General features: G+C 44.5%; 1 protein-coding gene across 5 annotated transcripts in view; it reads left to right on the top strand.

The window, feature by feature from the left end:
- The window catches only part of LOC123755772 (uncharacterized protein C18orf19 homolog A), a 96,058-nt gene extending 79,137 nt beyond the window's left edge, over positions 1–16,921 (top strand). For 3 of the 5 annotated variants that reach the window (XM_045738553.2, XM_069300078.1, XM_069300080.1), the window contains one exon: positions 948–4,487. In XM_045738553.2, coding sequence (XP_045594509.1) covers positions 948–1,014 — 67 coding nt within the window. In that variant the 3' untranslated portion in view covers positions 1,015–4,487. Of the gene's footprint in view, positions 1–947; positions 4,488–7,481 lie in introns of those variants that run through there. The other 2 variants (XM_045738554.2, XM_069300079.1) reach the window with 1 other exon arrangement.
- Positions 16,922–19,240: the final 2,319 nt, after the last annotated feature.

Genomic DNA, 19,240 nt, shown 5'->3' with positions numbered 1-19,240 from the left:
TGAATGTAATGAAACGCCATTTTCTGGGTGAGACCCGGAGGCTTCCCGGCATCCCTCCCTCCGATCGGCGTTTTTTTGCATGTTTTGACATCCAGCCTTGAACTTAAGGGTGGATAGCCGGCGTGAGGGGTCTGGGGCTTCCCCTTCCCCCTCCTGGGGAGGGGGGGGGAGCTGCACAGACAGCGGCGCGGCGACGTGTGTCGTCATGCTTGTTTGCTCGTTTCTTTTAGGGGAGTTCTATCCTCTTGTTCGGCTTTTGGTAGCAATATTTTCACCAGAATAGGGGTTTGTTTTGGGATGCTTACCTTTCTGGGTGCCTGACCCGGTCGATGGCAGACATAGAATGCTTCCAACCACATGGAAGTTTCTATAGGCCATTGCTCCCCTTGCCTCTCTGAAGGGGCCAGTTTATGGCTTGTGGTCCCCGGTAGGCCCACAGAACTCCATACACATGACTGATGCCAAAGTCTGACATTAGCATATCAGCCTAGTAAGCTCCGGGGAGCCTCCGGGTCTCACCCAGAAAATGGCGTTTCATTACATTCAACGCTGGTTTTTTTGCTCAATGTGCAAGAGGTTATATTATTTTTGTGGAATGAACTTGTTTGCCTTAGAAATGTTTGAGTATTGCAGTTGTGTATAATATTTGTAGACCCTCAAGTGAACAAATGGCTGTTTTTACTTTGAAGTTTTTGGTAAAAAAATTATTTTAATTAAAAGTGAAATAAAAACTTTTTTTTTTATATCTTCAAGTGTATGATAGAAATACAGATTTGTGTTACTAACATCAATCGGTATGATAATACAGTGTAATCTTGCTCAAATGAACTACTTGCAACAAGTTCTGTCCCAGTTCTCAAAGTATTTTTTAAATTTGTCAGTATATTTTTTCTTACCCACTGATTGATCAAATATACAGGAAAAATATATAAATGCATTTTATATAGGAAGGCAAAGCTGGAAGAAGAGTCAAATGTCAGGGAAAAAATAATATATTTAACCTGGGTAAGGTAAGGTAATTATGAGGAGAAAAGCACCAAGCCATTACAACTATGCAGCACTAGGAAGGGATGATGATAAGGACTTAGGATGGAAGAAAGAAATGTGTCCAACTACTTGGATGGATTGAACATCGACCTGCAGGAAGTGAAAGCATCACTGTACTGTCCAATCCAAGTGGTAAGTGTGTAAGAGATACAGTGTAGGTTGAATACAGTGTATACAGTGTAGCTTAGAATAGTGTTGCTGAATGTAACACAAAACTCCCATAATGTGCTGCTTCGTGAACCACTTTTAAGTAAACTCGTCTGAATCCTTGTGCTTTGATTTCTTCAGCATTTTTCACTCTGAACTCTTACCACCAGTTTTCTCTTACTAGTCATTAAATTCCATGTAATCTAGATGAAAGTTATATGGGTGGATAGAGAAGAAAATTGTTGTAAACAAATGGAAATGGTGAAATAATTAATAATACCCAACCCCACACTTCTGAATAAAAGGAAGGTGATGACATTTCTGTTCATCCTAGACCTTATCAAGTCCCTGGTATTTTGTTTAAAATACCTGAGATGTATGATAAAAGTTGAGAATATGGTCATTCTGAAAAAAAAAAGGTCTGGTTCAATGAAAGCCTTGGTTTGGAAAAATAAGATAGGAATAGGTGCAACAAGATGTCTACATTAAAGAGTGGTGGTTGAGAGATGATGGTGTGATATAATAATGAAAACTATTGAGCTAGTGTAGTAGAAATTGGTATTCTGAGAAGCATGTGTGGTGATAGGAGAATAAACAGATAAACTATCATGGTTGTGAAAAAGTCAGTAAATTGCAAGATTGAGGAGAGAATACCAAGATGGTCTGAACATGTTAAATGAATGGATGATGGTGGACTGGTGAGGTGTGTGTGTGTCAAAGTGAATTTTATGTTAGGGTAGAAGAATATCACGCACATGTGAACTGACATGATAAGTGCGTGTTGAAGCACGGAGCAAGTGTGGATAACAAACAGGATATGGTAAGGGACAAGGATAAGTGGAAGCAATTTTGTAAGAATAGAGTAAATGTATTTGTATGTCGTTTATGTAATGATGAAATGTAGTACTGTGGTGCTTGTTTATTCATGATTGTGTTTATTGTACCTGTATTGTGATTGATATAAGGAAAAACTAGGGATATTTTTAAGGTCTTATGTAATACAGTACTTATTACAGCTCCCAGTTTTCCTGCATTACTCACATTTTTTCTCAGAGATGATGCCTTCCCGCCTTATGAAAATGGGAAACACGGTAATGTCTGCACATATATTTAGTTAAAGTTTAATATTGCCCAAAACATTAATAGCTATTTGTGGATATACACTAATTAAATTGGTATGGTAATAGGAAAAAAAATTGAAAAATATTAAATATGGGTAGAGCTTTGTTGCCATTGAATCAGGGCAGTTAAGGGCAGACACCATACAGGTATTTGTATCTCGGAATAAGGGTTCAGTTTACTGCAGTCCACCAGAATATGTTTACACTGTAATATCAGTACTCTTAATGTTTCTAATGCATATCAGTATGATATCAATGCTGTATTGCTGAAATTCAACAGTATAATATCCTGTGCAGTTTATTATTACCATTGACAGAGGCTTCTCCATATTATTTACTGTATTGTCAAATAGAATACTTGTGTATACTCTATTTATATTTTAAAAATCATTCTATTAAAAAAGTGCCATGTTTCAGTAAAGAATTAGTAGTAGTAGTAGTAGTAGTAATGATAATTAAATACTGTATTTCAATGGAGATTCTGCATTTATTTTGTCTTAATGATTAATTAAAAGCCTCAAAACCACAGGAAATGAAAGTCTGTCAGTTTAAGTAAGCTTCAGTTAATAATTTAATTAAAGTACAATAGTTCTTGGTTATACTTTTAGCAAGTACTGAGAGAGAGTTATTCAGGTTGGCATTTAATTTAGTTCATTCAGATCAATTCAGGTTTTTCCAACCTATCATTTACTACAAAATTATTATGTTGACTGTGCACTTAATAATGGAAGATATCTTAAAAGCATATTGTATATACTGGTGTATATAGTGGAGATAAATATTTATGGAAAATAATATTTGTTTGCCCTAGATAAGATAGGAAGTTATTTGGGGTCTTAACGAAAATGTGATAATTCTGCTGAAATATAATGCAAGGTGTGATAGCATGATGGTTAAGGTGTAGGGATATGACATGATGTCGATTGTGACATGACGCCAACTGTGACAATCTTGACCATGCCATGATACTTGTCATACCATGTTACTGACCATACATTGATGCTGACCATGCCATGAGACTTACCATGCTGTGATATGGACTGTTGCAATGCTAACCATAATGTGATGCTGACTGTGATGTGATGCTGACTGTGATGTGATGCTGACTGTGACGTGATGCTGACTGTGACGTGATGCTGACTGTGACGTGATGCTGACTGCGACGTGATGCTGACTGTGACGTGATGCTGACTGCGACGTGATGCTGACTGCGACGTGATGCTGACTGCGACGTGATGCTGACTGCGACGTGATGCTGACTGCGACGTGATGCTGACTGCGACGTGATGCTGACTGCGACGTGATGCTGACTGCGACGTGATGCTGACTGCGACGTGATGCTGACTGCGACGTGATGCTGACTGTGACGTGATGCTGACTGTGACGTGATGCTGACTGCGACGTGATGCTGACTGCGACGTGATGCTGACTGCGACGTGATGCTGACTGCGACGTGATGCTGACTGCGACGTGATGCTGACTGTGACGTGATGCTGACTGCGACGTGATGCTGACTGCGACGTGATGCTGACTGCGACGTGATGCTGACTGTGACGTGATGCTGACTGTGACGTGATGATGACTGTGACGTGATGCTGACTGTGACGTGATGCTGACTGTGACGTGATGCTGACTGCGACGTGATGCTGACTGTGACGTGATGCTGACTGCGACGTGATGCTGACTGCGATGTGATGCTGACTGTGACGTGATGCTGACTGCGACGTGATGCTGACCATCCCTCAACACAATAGTCAGATCACTTGTTTATTCTATGATCAAAACCTCATTGTTGAGCTGGAAAGTTGGTCTGGTACTTTATACTCTAATGAATTAGACATAAGTAGATAATTAAAGTTACCAAAATCTTTTAAAATAATTCCTTAATGTGCAAACTTTGGAAATGATTATCATCTCTAAATATAGGCTGGAAAATTAATCATATTACCTGTTGGTGTCAACAACAACAAATATTAGGATCAACTGTATTTTGTATATTGAGATTATTTCTACCAAGTTTGAGATGTTATGCATTGCCATGAAAATCTTTGAAGAGGCTTTAACCATTGTTCCTGTAAATAGATGTAAAGACATTTGGCCACTCATGTAAACAGTTACAAAAAGATACCTAGAACCAATCCTGTATGTAGACATAAAAAGATGTGTTGAATAGTTAAGAAGATTTAATAACCTTTATTAATCACTAGCTATGTCCTTATGCAAGAGGATCAATGTTTTAATTGGAGATGATTGACAGAAATTCATTACTGTATTATATGCTTGGATTTATTAATATCAAGTAGTGTATAATTAGTATCTTAAATGTTCATTAAAGAGGCTTGTATCCTGCAAAATCACTGAAAGTAACACAGGTTATCAATGCAGAAAATCATAATGCAGTAAATTAATGTACTGTCATTAAATGCAATGCAATACCAGTATATTTTATCAATTAGGCTAAATAATACCGTGCATGCTCCTTCATCTGTCCCACAACCATGGAAAATCCTACTTAACATGAAAGTAGATATACAGTGGGTCATACAGAATACTGTAAGTGGTGTTTTGGTAGCTGCTGCTGTGGTCAAGTATCTTGTATCATGCTGTAGTGCAGCGGTCGCCAACCTTACGGAGCTCACGGATCACCAAATTCATAATTTTAAATCCCGCGGACCACTGATGTGAATCCCGCGGTACACCACACAAGAATTGATAGTTATTAAAGTCAAACTATTTGATGTCATTCAATATAACAGTTAAAGAAAATACATAGTTACAATACACAAATAAAACTGTCTCACAGCCCACCGGTTGGTGACCACTGCTGTAGTGCCTGTTACCCCTCTTTGGCACCCAAGCCACAAATGGGACCCCAGTCACAGAGGAAGGGGTCCTCACAGAAGAGCCACTCACCAAGAGCCTCCCATGTGCAGTGTGTGATAGAGCTCTATGTCCTGGAAATAATACGTCGGGATACAGACTCCCGCACCTAGTGCACCACAAAATGCTCCACAAACAAAGGTTATCAATTTGGATGCTCTCTTCCAACCACCAAATACTGTACTCGTAGGATTGGGTCTTAAGACCATTTCCCTAATAGTTGACCTCTTAACAGTTTCGTGCAAATAGGCATCAGTCTGTGTCCGTAATTTTTGTAACGTATGTGCACCTGAGACGCAGGTTGCGTCCCCTAATTAAAATATTTGTTAAAATTCTAATTTTTATTTGATCATTCTGGGACTGGTTTTACAATGAGCGTCTTTAGATTGTGCACAATATGATACCATAATGAACGACGTAGTATGATGTCAGGTGTTGCGGGAGTGCCAATGGGGGACTCTTGGCTGACTTTTGTCGTTGTTGCGGGTGGGACATGCCAGGGTTTTGGACTTTATATGCATATGTCCCTGTGGGTAATTGTATTGCGAACACATTGCTACCAAAATGGACTATGTAGCACGAGAATTGAGGTGAGAAAACTGAAAAGACTATACACATTTTATCGCTGTTTCACTCTCACGGCAAACGATCCCCGATTTTTGTGTTTGGTGCGGGTGGCACGCCGGGCTTTTGGACATTATATGCATATGCTTCTGTGGGAAATTCTATTGCAAACAATTTATTGCAAAAATGGGAAAAAGAGTATACAGCACACATTTCAGTGTCGCCGAACGCTCGCCCGAAACGCCAGGAGTATTACGGGAAAGTCTGTTGGGCACACGCGTGGTGCGTGAAAGTGTTGGTATCCTACATATATTTGCTTTAGGGAAGTCATTACTATTTCCACACATTGATTGTCGATTCTCAGCACTAGCAACTGCTTAACCCCTAAATAGTGCCTGTCTAAAATTAGTTGACAAATCAAATGGGAAAAATTGCATGTGGTGATTGGAGGACTAAAAAAAAACCAGAGTTAATGCTGAATGATTGCTGTCTCCTACTGCTTTGTGACATTCAAACTAGCCTATTAAATGTAATACAGTAAACCAATGATTCAAATATTTCTTTATAGGATTTTAGTTCTGTAGATGAAGGAAGTTGACATGTATCAAGACAAAGCTATATTGGCCTTCCTATCTAGAAAAGGAAGTTCAGAGATGGAATGTGATGTGAGAGAATAAATAAATACTGTACAATGAATTTTGAGGTACTGTATTTGGGTCTTGGTTATTTTGTGATGGATAGTTGTTACTGTTGCGGTAGTAGAGCCTGTTGCTGTGATTTTTGTGGTGCTATATTGTTGTTCCGTAGATGTAGACAAACCATTGTTTGAGACAAAAAGCTTGTTAGGCTAATGAAGTTTTACCTCAAAAAGGTGAGGCTATTCGCAGACACCTGTGCAGCTATTGGCCAAACCCAACGGTGCTATCTTGACGATTGGTATACACATCATCTGCTGTACCACGGCCACACAGCAGCAAAATATGATACAATACTGTACTGCCTGTTTTAATATACCGTAACCTTTGGGAGTTAACTCTGTAACTTTACAAGTGATAATATATTTTCAACAAGTCATTATTATTTCAGGCAAGTTGTTTTTGTCATCCAATTTTCAATACGGAAATTGATGGTGACATCACCGAATGGGTTTGATTTGTTGAAAGCTCTTCAGCAATGTTCCATCCATGAAACTGCCACTCAGTGAAAAAGTCTTTCTCCTTTCATCAGTCATATACAATAACAAATATAAAAATATGAGTGTCTGAAATGTTATACATAATTAGTGACTTCATAAATATACAAATATTATGCCTAATAATTAATCACTGTAATCTAATCTATTGCATATCTAAAAATTATAATAATATTAATATTATTATTAATTATTATTGTTATTACAGTATTGAGAAACTTGCTACACTTCCATAGTGTTTGAATGAAGGTGAGGGAAAGGCCTCATACATGGTGTACTATTAAACCAAATTTTGTAATGAAACCATATGAATGGTTTAAATGATAAATGTCCTTTATTTTTTATCAAGGTGTTTGACTGCACCTTGATTAAGAATGTAGGTTTCATCTGAAAATTTGGTTTAATATTACACTTACACATGTATTGGATCTTTCCCTCACTTTGATTATTATTATTATTATAAATATTATGCTGTTATACAGTTTTTAACAAACATGCATGTATCGAATTATGTTTTTCCTTCCACACAGCTGTGATCTTGAAGGTTCATACATTAAAGAAGATCTTCAGGAGAAAAGATGAAAAGCCATTACCCACTCACCTCCACACACATGTATAAATCCCAGTATATTTGGGCATTTGATTAATGGATAATTGTGAAAAAGCTAAAGAAATGCTTCATGAAATGAAACACTATTGATACCAAAGATGTTTCATGGTTGTATTTTAGCGAATTGAAGTCACTACATTCAAAAGAGGTTTTCATTTGGCTTTATAGACATTCATTAATAAGAAATTAAGTGTGGTGAAATAAGGAGCCTTGAGTTTCTCAATGAGTATATATTGTACTTTTCCATATGCTTCTGTATGAAAAAATGTGCACATGAACATTCTATAATTTTCATTAATAAAGAAATAATTTTTGAGCTTGTTAATGGCTCAGGACCAGCAGTCAGACATAAGGTATATGGCTGTGGTGACACTGGAACAAAAGCATCCCTGCAGGGTCATACATTGTGTGGGGCAGCTACAAGTCTCATCTAGTCCCAGGTATACATTTTGCAGAATTTAAACTGACTGGTTTTGTATTTTAAAGCTCACTAGGATAAACTTATTTGGTTACTGTGTGGTGGACTTCAAGCCCATCACTGACCAGGTTATATGTAACTATGTTAACACTACATTAATGCTGGAGAACTTGGTTGTTAAAACCATTTAACCTTGTATATGGTCCTGTAGCACAGTGGTCTACATCCTCAACTTGCAATCCAGGATCCCAGATTCAGTCCCCAGTTGAGACAGAAAGGAATGGGCACGTTTCCTTTCATCCGATGCCTTTGTGCACCTAGCAGTAAAATAGGTAGTAAGAGGTTAGGCAGTTTTTTGGATTGCATCCTGGAAAAGGTCAGTACAGTAGTTGACCTAAGGGGGACCTCAATAAGCCTATTATTCCAAATAAGCCAATGGGAATAATAATACTGTAATACAGTAATAATAATAATAATAATAATTATTGTGAAAATCGGTATGAGCCACGTGGAGGAATTGAACCTGCTCACTGGGTACTCCCAAATACATGTCTTTGACCACCTAACCATAATATGCTCAAAAGCAAATGAAACCTGGGATTCCACTGAATCCTCTAGGGTCCTGAGGCTTCCATTGAAGCCAATTCAGGGTTTCACTCATTGCTTGCATGCACTCTGGCTGATATAGGAATTCTGCCCCCTATCACTTCTCTTCAAATGCACAAAGAAATTGCATTAATGTGATGTATCAATGAGAAAATCAGTAGGAGCCCTCAGGAGGATTCCAACCTGCACACTGTGTACTCCCAAGCACATGCCCAAGACCGCTTGAGAGTACAGTACTTGGAAGTATTTGGGAGCACTAAACATTGATTGAATAGAATCTTTATTTGTAAAAAAAAATTGTTGCAGTTTATATTTGTATTTCTATAATGTCACTAACATCTTAAAAAGATAAAATGACCTGTGAGTAAACATGAAACGTGTCACAAAGTATGGGGTACTGAGAAATAGAATCACATCAAGACCATAGATCTTGATGCATCTCCCTGGTATTATTGAGAACAGGAAGACCCACCAGTTTCCTGTTCCCATTGAGGCCAATAGAGATAGTGGCCCTCGGGTAAATATGCCATGCTAATTAATATTTGGACAGACTTTAGGAAACTATATAAGGATGTATTAAGAACATAGTCACCTTATATCTTCGGTACTAGAACATGCAGTACCAGAATGGAGACAACAATGTTCTTTCAGAATTAGAGGTTCAACAAAACACTAGTCATAACCTGAATGCTGTGAATTTATAAAGTAGGTATTTTCCAGATAATGATAATGTTTAGGCTGAGTAACAAAATGAAAGGGGAATTCATTGAAGCAAAGAGAATCCATAAAGGTGTTAGAAAGTATGGGGAGAAGTTAATGGTTCGACCCTGCTGCTATGTCGGTGCCTCTTCACCAATGTATCTGACACTATTCACAAAGAACGTTGAAGGATTTGAGGTAGATCAAAGCTTTTGTAGCTGAAGACTTGAGACATTCTTCAATTCATGAAATTAAATTTCCCATTACAGTTCACTAACGATATGTACTTTTTTTCATACTGTAGCATACCAATAATGTCTTAATTTACTGGACATTTCTTTACTGGTTTACTTGGCATTAATAAGTGGAATATCTAAGTAAGATTGCTGGTCCTTAAATGTTGAGTGTGGTGATGTCCAGATATCCAAAATTGTTAATGGGCAAGTTTCACCATAAAGAGGATGAATCAAACATTTTTCTGGGGAAGCCCCTTCGCCTCCCTGGAGCTATCCAGGCTGTTATGTATATCATTAGACTTTAGCATCAGTTAGTGTGAATGTACACTAACTGGAGTTCTAAGCCTACCTGGGATCCACAAGCCAGAACCTGGCCCCCTCAGAGAGACACGAAGAGCAATTGCCTATAGAAATGCACATGGGATTTGGAGCGTTCTATATCTGCCATCGCCTGGGACAGGCACCCAGAAAGGTAAGCACCCCAAAACAAACCCATATTCTGGTTAAAACGACTAAAATAGACAAACGAGTGGACAGAACTCCCCAAATGAAAATGAGTAAATGAGCATGACGTCACGCGAGCCGTGCCGCATATCTGTACCCCATCCTCCTCCTCCCCTGGAGAGGGAGAGAGGGCCCCAGACCCACCACACCGGCGATCCACCATGCAGTTAGCCCAACCACTTGGGCTGAACAGTAGAGCGACGGTCTCGCATCATGCAGGTCGGCGTTCAATCCCCGACCATCCAAATGGTTGGGCACCATTCCTTTCCCCTGTTCCATCCCAAATCCTTGTCCTGGCCCTTTCCAAGTGCTATGTACTGTAGTCGTAATGGCTTGGCAATTTCCCCTGATAATTCCCTCCCTCCCCCCACCATGCAGTTCTTCGGCTGATTTGATTGTGGCATGGTCGTGTGGCTCCAGCTCCAGACTCACTGTGTGTTGTGCTGTACCTTGGGTTCAATACTGCTCTTACGGTGGAGTGCATTGTTTCACCTCCGGCCTGCTCATGCGTCGCCTGAGCCGTCCTGGTCTTTGGACAGAGTGCTCGCTTTCCTTTCATCTCCTCGTTTCGTTGTGGCCCCTTCGGTCCAGGATTGTTTTTCCAAGGCACTTTTCTTGTTGGCTTTGGCCTCTGGGGGTCGGGTAGGGGAGCTTCATGCTCTCCTCCGGCGCAGGGGTTTCTGCTCTTTTGGTCGTGGTGATTGTTTTGTTCGTTTGCAGCCGTCTCCTTCTTTTCTGGTGAAGAATGAGACTTCTGCATTCCGGAGGGGTCCATGGGTGGTTGATACTTGGTTGGTCAGGCCGGGGGTGCATCATGTTTTGTGTCCGGTTGCGGCGCTTCGCCGTTATTTGCGTGCCACAGCTTCTGTGTCCGGGGACGCGCTGTGGGTTGATCCGGTTTCCCTTCTTCCCTGTTCGTGGGTTCAGGGTCTCCCAGGTTGTCCGCAGGGTTATTAAGTCCAGCCAGCCTGCGGTCTATCCCCATGCCCATGATGTTCGTAAGTTCGCGGCTCTTGCTGCCATCTTTGGGAATATGTCTTGGTCTGATATTTGGGCGCGGGGATTTTGGCGGTCAAACAGGGTCCTGGCTGCTCGTTACCTTGAGAATGTCCCTGGGCCTCGTCGGGCCTGTGTTGCTTTGGGTCGGCGGTTGCAGCCAGTTGTCTCGGCTTCGAGTTGAGGAGTGAGCGACGACCGCCTCCCGGGTAAGTCCCTCTTTTTTCTGTCTGTGGGTAGTTAGCTCCGGGGAGCCGACAGGGCTCCCCCCAGAAAACCAGCGTTGAATGTAATGAAACGCCATTTTCTGGGTGAGTCCCGGAGGCTCCCCGGCATCCCTCCCTCCCTCCCTCCGGTCGACGGTTTTTCGCGTTTTTGACATCCAGCCTCAAGAACTGAGGTGTGGGTAGCCGGCGTGGGGGTCTGGAGCTCCCCCTTCCCCCTCCCGGGGAGGGGGGAGCTGCGCAGACAACGGCACGGCGGTGTGTGACTTCACACTAGTTTGCTTGTTTTCGGTTGGGGAGTTCTATCCACTAGTTCGGCTTTTGGTAGCAATTTTAACCAGAATAGGGGTTTGTTTTGAGGCGCTTTCCTTTCTGGGTGCCTGTTCCGGTCGATGGCAGACATAGAATGCTTCCAACCACACGGGGGCTTCTATAGGCCATTGCTCCCCTTGCCTCTCTGAGGGGGCCCGGTTCTGGCCGTGGTCCCCGGTAGGCCTTAGAACTCCATACACATGACTGATGCCAAAGTCTGACATTAGCATATCAGCCTGGGATAGCTCCAGGGAGCCTCTGGGAGAAAATGGTGTTTCATTACATTCAACGCTGGTTTTTTCGCGGTTTTGATATCCAGCCTCAGAACTGGGGCGGGGATCGCCGGCGCGGGAGTCTGGGGCTCCCCCTTCCCCCTCCCGGGGAGGGTGGAGCTGCGCAGACATGAGGTGCGGCTCGTGTGACGTCATGCTTGTTAGTTCGTTTTCCTGGGGGGAGTTCTGTCCACTCGTTTGTCGATTTTTGTTGTTAACCAGCATAGGGGTTTGTTTTGTGGCGCTTACCTTTCTGGGTGCCTGTCCCGGTCGATGGCAGATATAGAATGCCCCAAATCACATTTGCATTTCTATGGGCCATTGCTCCCCATGCCTCTCTGAGGGGGCCAGGTTCTGGCTCGTGGTCCCCGGTAGGCCTAGAACTCCACCTACATCGACTGATGCAAAATAGTTAGGGTAGCCATATCAGCCATGGATAGCTCCGGGAAGCCTCCGGGACTCACCCAGAAAATGGAGTTTCATTACATTCAACGCTGGTTTTTTGTCCCTTGCTGTTTGCGAACTCTGCAGTTGAGCAGTATATTCAGGCGGCGGCTTCCAGCTGTCGTCCGATATCCGACTTGTTGGTTCTCCGAGGGTCCCGGGGTGAGTTCTTCCCGGAGGGGTCATGCCAAGGCTCAGGGTTCCGCGTGTCGGGGTACGCCACAGGTGCCAGTTTTGGAGCCGGCTCCGCCTTCGGAACCATCTGCATGTGGTCGGCACGGTGTTCACTTCGTGCACAGGTCGGGTTTTCGTAAGGGGCGCCAGCCCTTTTGCGATTCACCCATTTGACGGGACGATGGAAGGGAGGCTTGCTCTGTTCGCTCAAGCTGGGTCTCACAATTCGTGGGCTTTTCAGGTCGTTTCTCGCGGCCTGCGGTGGTGTTGAGTGGCTCCTCCTCCTTCAGGGGGTTCAGGGCTTGTGGGGCAGGCCTCTTCCCTGTGCTCTGGTTGTCTCGGAGTGGGTGTGCTTGGGCGTGGTCGAAATGACGATGTCTCTCAGGTGGGTCTCCCACCTGTTTCCAGTTCCGAAACAGGACTGTACGAACCTGCGGTTCGTTCTGGACTTGTCCCGTCTGAACCCCTGGGTTTCTTGCCCCTCTTTTTGGATTACCACTCTGTCCCAGGTCCGGCTTTTGTTGGAGCCAGGCGCTTGGATGGTGACCCTGGACCTCAAGGATGCTTATTGGCATGTCCCTGTTCATCCAGTGTTCAGGGACAGGCTCAGTTTTGCTGTGGGGCGTCAGAGTTGCCACTTTCATTGTCTCCCTTTTGGGTTGAACCTGGCACCTCTCGTGTTCACACGCATTATCAGGATCGTGGTGGCCCGTCTGCATCTTTTAGGTGGTCGGGTGTTGGCTTACCTCAACGACTGGTTGGTCTGGGCTCCCAGTCAATCCACGTGTCTGCTCGTCAGGGGTTTGGTGCCTTCCCAGCTAGCCGGGTTCGGGTTCCTGGTAAACTGGCAGAAGTCCCATCTGGTCCCCTCCCAGGTTCGGGGGGAGGACTTGGCTGGGTCTTGTGTGGGACTTTCGGACCGCTTCCTTGTCTCTCTCTCCGAAGTCTCTTCTTCAGCTGCGGCCCAGCATGTGCTTGTTTCTAGGGGGCCTCCCGGGTCACCCAGCAATTGCTCGAGGGTTTGTGCGGGAGCCTGAACTTTGCGATGGTGGTCTACCTGCTGGGTCGGGTTTAGCTTTGTCGGCTGTTCTGACTCCTTTGGGGACGTCCCATCCGCCTCTCCCACGATCGCTGGGTTCGTCCTCTGGGGGCTTTGTGTCATCGACTTCCTCATCGGGTTTTTCAGGGTTCAATGCCTTGGCGCCTACAGAGCCCTCGCTCGATGTGTTCACGGATGCATTGTCTCGTGGCTGGGGCTTTGTGACTAGTGCTTACCAGGCCGGCTCGGGGCGGTGGGGTCTGCCCTTCCGTCAGGCCCGCAGCACTGGTGCGGGAGTTCGCGGCAGTATAGTTTTTCGCTTCGGAGGGTTCGGGTTGCCCACAGATAGACGACCCGTTCCATTTGGACTGCTCCCTGGTAGTTCATTGCCTGAATCTAAGGGTTCAATACGGTCCTTGGCTCTTTGGGGCTGGTCGCTTATCATGACTCGTTTGCCGAGTTCTCTGGGTTGGCTCTCCTGGCAGTTCACGTCCGGGGGGTGTCCAACGTCCTGGCAGACGGCCTGCCCCAGTTTATTCCCCTGTCCATGGAATAGACAGTCAATGCTGACTCATTCAGTTGGCTCTGCCAGACGTTTGGGGACTCAGAGGTGAACCTCTTCGCGTCAGTGTGGTCGAGGCGTCGTCCGGTATATGTGGCGCCCTTCCCCGATCACGAGGCTGTTGGGATCGATGCCTTCCGGCACAACTGGTCGAGGTGAGGGTTCCTATACTTCTTTCCCCTGGTTCAGCTGTTGCTCCAGGTCCTTGCTCGCTTGGAGATTTGGTAAGGGAGAGTAGTCCTCTTGGACCCATGGTGGCCGGCCCAGCCTTGGTTTCAAGGCTGGGCCGGCCACCATGCGGCAAGCAGCGCCTGCTGCTTGCTCGGTGCTCGGACACCGAGCAAGCAGCAGGCGCTGCTTGCTCGGTGTCCGAACCCAGAGGGTTTCTGCAGCTCCACCTCTTTCGACATATCAGTCCGGTCCGTTACAAGACTGGTTCGGTCTTCTACTCGAGTCTTCGCGTTTGGTCTTTTTGACTCGAGTCTATCACCATCTGTATGGTGATCAGGTGGCTTCTTTGATGGTGTCCCACCTGCGGGCTTTGTCTCGGTGGCAGTATGAAGTTTCCTGACAGTCCATCTGTTTCTTTCCATCTCTTCGTCGCTGTACTTCGCTTTCTGTTAAGGTTGTTTTGTTCTTTCTCTTGTGGCCAGTTTCAGGACCGTCATCTTATGGTGAATACTGTCGCCTCATATCGTGGGGCATTGGCAGAGCCACTGCAGCTTGCTTTCGGTATTAATGTTACTTCGGCACCGTTTTGCAAGCTGTCTCGAGCATTGTTTCACCACCGGCCTGCTCATGCGCCGCCTGAGCCAGCCTGGTCTTTGGACAGAGTGCTCTCGTATCTGTCTTCGCCTTGATTTCTTGTGGCTCCTTCAGTTCAGGATTGTTTTTCCAAAGTTCTTTTCTTGTTGGCATTGGCTGCTGGGGGTCATGTTGGGGAGCTTCATGCTTTCCTCCGGCACAGGGGTTCCTGCTCTTTTTGGTCATGATGATAGGCTTGTTCATTTGCAGCCGTTTCCTCCTTTTCTGGCGAAGAATGAGACTGCTGCTTGCCGGTGGGGTCCTTGGGTTCTTGATGCTTGGTTGGTCAGGCCGGGGGTGCATCATGTGTTGTGTCCGGTTGCGGTCCTCTGCCGTTATTTGTGCGCCACAGCCTCTGTGGTCGGGGACGTGCTTTAGGTTGATCCGGTTTCCCTTCTTCCTTGTTCTCGGGTTCGGGTGTCTCAGGTTGTCCGCAGGGTTGTTCGGTCTAGCCAGCATGTGGTCTATACCCGTGCCAATGACGTTTGTAAGTTTGCGACGCTTGCTACCGTCTTTGGTAACATGTCCTGAACTGACATTCGGGACACGGAGTTTTTGGTGGTCAAACAGGGTCCTGGCTGCATGCTACCTTGTGAATGTTCCTGGCCCTAGACAGGCCGGTGCAGATTTAGGTCGGTGGTTGCAGCCTGTTGTCTAGACTTCGAGTTGAGATGTGAGCACCAACCGCCTCCCGGGTAAGTCCCTCTGGTTTTCGTCTTTGGTAAAGTAACTCCGGGGAGCCAAAGTGGCTCCCCCCTCCCCCTTCCCCCTAGAAAACCGGCGTTGAATGTAATGAAATGCCATTTTCTGGGTGAGACCCAGAGGCTCCCGGTCGGAGAGGGAGCCGGTCAGCCGAGTGGACAGGACGCTGGACTTGTGATCCTGTGGTCCAGGGTTCAATCCCGGGCGTCGGTGAGAAACAATGGACAGAGTTTCTTTCACCCTATGCCCCTGTTACCTAGCAGTAAAATAGGTACCTGGGTGGGGTGTTAGTCAGATGTCATGGGCTGCTTCCTGGGGGTGGAGGCCTGATCGAGGACCGGGCAGCGGGGACACTAAAGCCCCGAAATCAAATCAAGATAACCTCCCCAGCAACCCTCTTTCTCCCCCCCCCCTCCCACCCTCCGGTTAGCATTTTTTTCACAGGTTTTTTACATCCAGCCTCAGAAATGCAGGGTGGATCGCCGGTGCGGTGGGTCTGGGACTCCCCCTATCCCCACCCAGGGGGCAGTGGGAGCTGTGCAGACATGCGGCGCGGCTCGTGTGATGTCATGCTCATTTGCTCGTTTTCATTTGGGGAGTTCTGTCCACTTGTCTGTCTATTTTAGTCATTTAACCAGAATAGGGGTTTGTTTGGGGGCGCTTACGTTTCTGGGTGCCTGTCCTGGTCGATGGCAGATATAGAATGCTCCAAATCCCATGTGCATTTCTATAGGCCATTGCTACTCGTGCCTCTCTGAGGGGGAGGCCAGGTTCTGGCTCGTAGTCCCTAGTAGGTTTAGCACTCCATTCACACTGACTGATGCCAAAGTCTAATGATATATATATATCAGCCTGGATAGCTCCGGGGAGCCTCCAGGTCTCACCCAGAAAATGACATTTCATTACATTCAACACAGGTTTTTTGTTTAAATTTGTTGAATATTTATATCATTGATTTTGTTTATTTAATGAGTCTTAAGAATGTGCATGTATTGTAGGTCAGTTTTTTATAATATATATTCATAATGTTTTTAAATTAAGAAAATCAAATGCATTGCTTATAAATCAAGAGTATATTTATACATTATTAAATCAGTAATATAGAGTACAGTAGCGAACATATTTTTGACAATAAGGTGATCAAAAATTGCCTCCATCTAAAATATGATCAGTCTCTCCCAGATTAAAAATATCAAACAAAGGAGGGCATTTTGCTTGTTCCTCCCTGGCTGCAACATATTTGAAATTCCTCTTCAAGAGCCAAACTCGTGCATGTTAACAACCTCGTGTCGTCGCTCTCTCTCTTATAATACATTTTTATTAAATTTATTTTTAAATATTATTGAATAAATTGTTTTGTATTTCTCACCTGTAGATTTTTTTGCACTAAATATGCCATACTTTGTATTACCATCAAGGTTTAGTTTAAATTATTGTATTGTTATTATTTGTAGTTAAAGGTCTCCCTCAGTGAGTGGTTCCTTGATATTGCATCCACGACTGTCGTCTGAAAACTCTTTCAACATGTGGTCAATGTCTGTCTGATGTGGTTCTTGGAACACTATCACCACTAATTCCCTCCTCGATTTGGCTTTCACAAATGTCGCAGCATGACTGATGTCTTGGTGAACTTAGAGGTCTATATTCATACTGCCTTAACTGCGAAGACGACCTCCATTTTTGTTGTCCTTGTTGATCTGGAAAAGGCATATGACACCACCTGGAGATACCACATTCTGTCCCAACTCTGTTCTTTTGACCTTTGCTGTAATCTCCCTCTTTTCCTACAAAGCTTCCTCTGTAGTTGTTCCTTTAGAGTGAGGCTTGGTGCCATACTCTTTGCCTGTTTTCGGCAATACGAAGGTGTACCTCAAGGTAGTGTTTTGAGTACTACTCTTTTCGTGGGTGCCCTCAATGGTCTTCTTTCCTCCCTCCCTTCTGGCAATTTCTCTGCTCTCTCTATTGATGGTCTTACCCTTTGCTGTGACGGTGATGACTCGCCTACCATCCAATGACGGTTTCAACTTGCAATTCATGACTTGACGTCCTGGGAAAACCATCATGGCTTCAAGCTATACAACTATAATTTGTGCTATGACTTTTACTCGGAAGCAGGTCGTTCTTCGTCCCCCTTTGCTACTTTATGGTAATCCCCTTTTATACAAAGATTCTGCTAAGTTTTTGGGGTTAATCTTTGACACTCGTTTGTCTTGGTTGCCCCATATCTCTTACCTCCAAGTTGAATGCTTCAAGGCCCTTAACTTACTTATGGTTTTGTCCCACACTTCCTAGGGAGTACATTCCACTCTCGTGTTGTCTAAACTTGATTATGGATGTCCTTCTTACTTGTCTGCCTCTCCATCTACTCTTTGCTGTCTCTATTCTCTGCACCATACTGGGTTATGCCTCAGCTCTGGTGCTTTTCATTCAACTCCTACCTTAAGCCTATATGTTGAAACTGGCAATCTGTCTACAGGATCGCCGTGATAGTTACTGTCTTTGCTACCTAGTGTGGTCCCTGCAACACCCTCACTCTAGTTTATGCCGTTCTTTGACCATTGCCCCTCCTGTGGTCTCTGTTCCCTTTCACCTTCTACCTCTTTCTGTATGGTTGTCTCGCTTGCAAGTTTCTCTTTCCGTTGGGCTTACCAATATTTCTCCTCGCGTCGTCCCATCCTCGCCCCTCATGGAGGGTTCCCCTTCCTAAGTTTTGTAAAACCCTGACCAACATGACTAAAGCTTTTACCTCTCCTACAGTTCTGAAGTGCCTTTTCCTTGCACACTTCTTCGCACTCCCACTCCATTAACGTCTTCACAGATGGGTCCAAGTCTGCAGGCGGTGTAGACTACTGTAGTTTTTCCTGGCCACACCAATATGTATCGCCTGCCTCCAGAGACTAGTATCTTCAGGGCAGACCTTTATAGTATTTTGTGTGCTTTTTGTCAACTGATTTATCGCTGTCAATCTTCCTTTGTTGTTGTCATTGATTTTTGCAGTGCCCTCGTGGCTCTAGAGTCCTTTAATCCAGTTCATCCTGTGGTAGTTGAAATTCAACATAGTCTGTTTCTTATCTCCAACAGATTTAAGACAGTGGAGTTTTGCTGGGTTCCCAGACATATTGATGTGTCCTTAAATGAGTGTGTGGATGCTGCCGCTAAGGAGGCTATCCGCACCTGTCCCATCTCTCTTAAAGGTGTTCCTTATTCCAACTTCTACTTGGTTATTCATTCCTCAATCCTTGCCTGTTGGCAGGGTCATTGGTCTTTTGTTACTGGTAACAAGCTGCGTGTTCTTAAGGGTAGCGTGTCTCCCATGGCCTTCCTCCTACCACCATAACTGGCAGTGGGAAACGGCTTTGGCGATGTTACATATTGGCCATACACGTTTAACTCTCAGGCACTTAATGGAGTGCTGCCCTGCTTCTTATTGTCCAAACTGCATTGTCCCCTCTTACGGTCATGCATATCCTTGTTGAATGTTCAGACTTCCAGGACGTGCATGTGTCTTACTTCCCGACTGTCTCTTGCGGTCACTTGGCCCTCCATAGAATTCTTGGTGAATCAGATACCTTTGATATCGTTCGCCTTATGAGTTTTTGTTCTCATATTGGCATCCTTAGTGATATTTAACGCCTTTTGAATATCCCGCACATTTAATGGTGCTACATAGCCTTCCCGGCTTGGTGC

Source organism: Procambarus clarkii, chromosome 43 (assembly GCF_040958095.1).
Source record: "Procambarus clarkii isolate CNS0578487 chromosome 43, FALCON_Pclarkii_2.0, whole genome shotgun sequence".
Classification (NCBI taxonomy): domain Eukaryota; kingdom Metazoa; phylum Arthropoda; class Malacostraca; order Decapoda; family Cambaridae; genus Procambarus; species Procambarus clarkii.
This window is presented reverse-complemented; position numbering and strand designations above follow the sequence as displayed.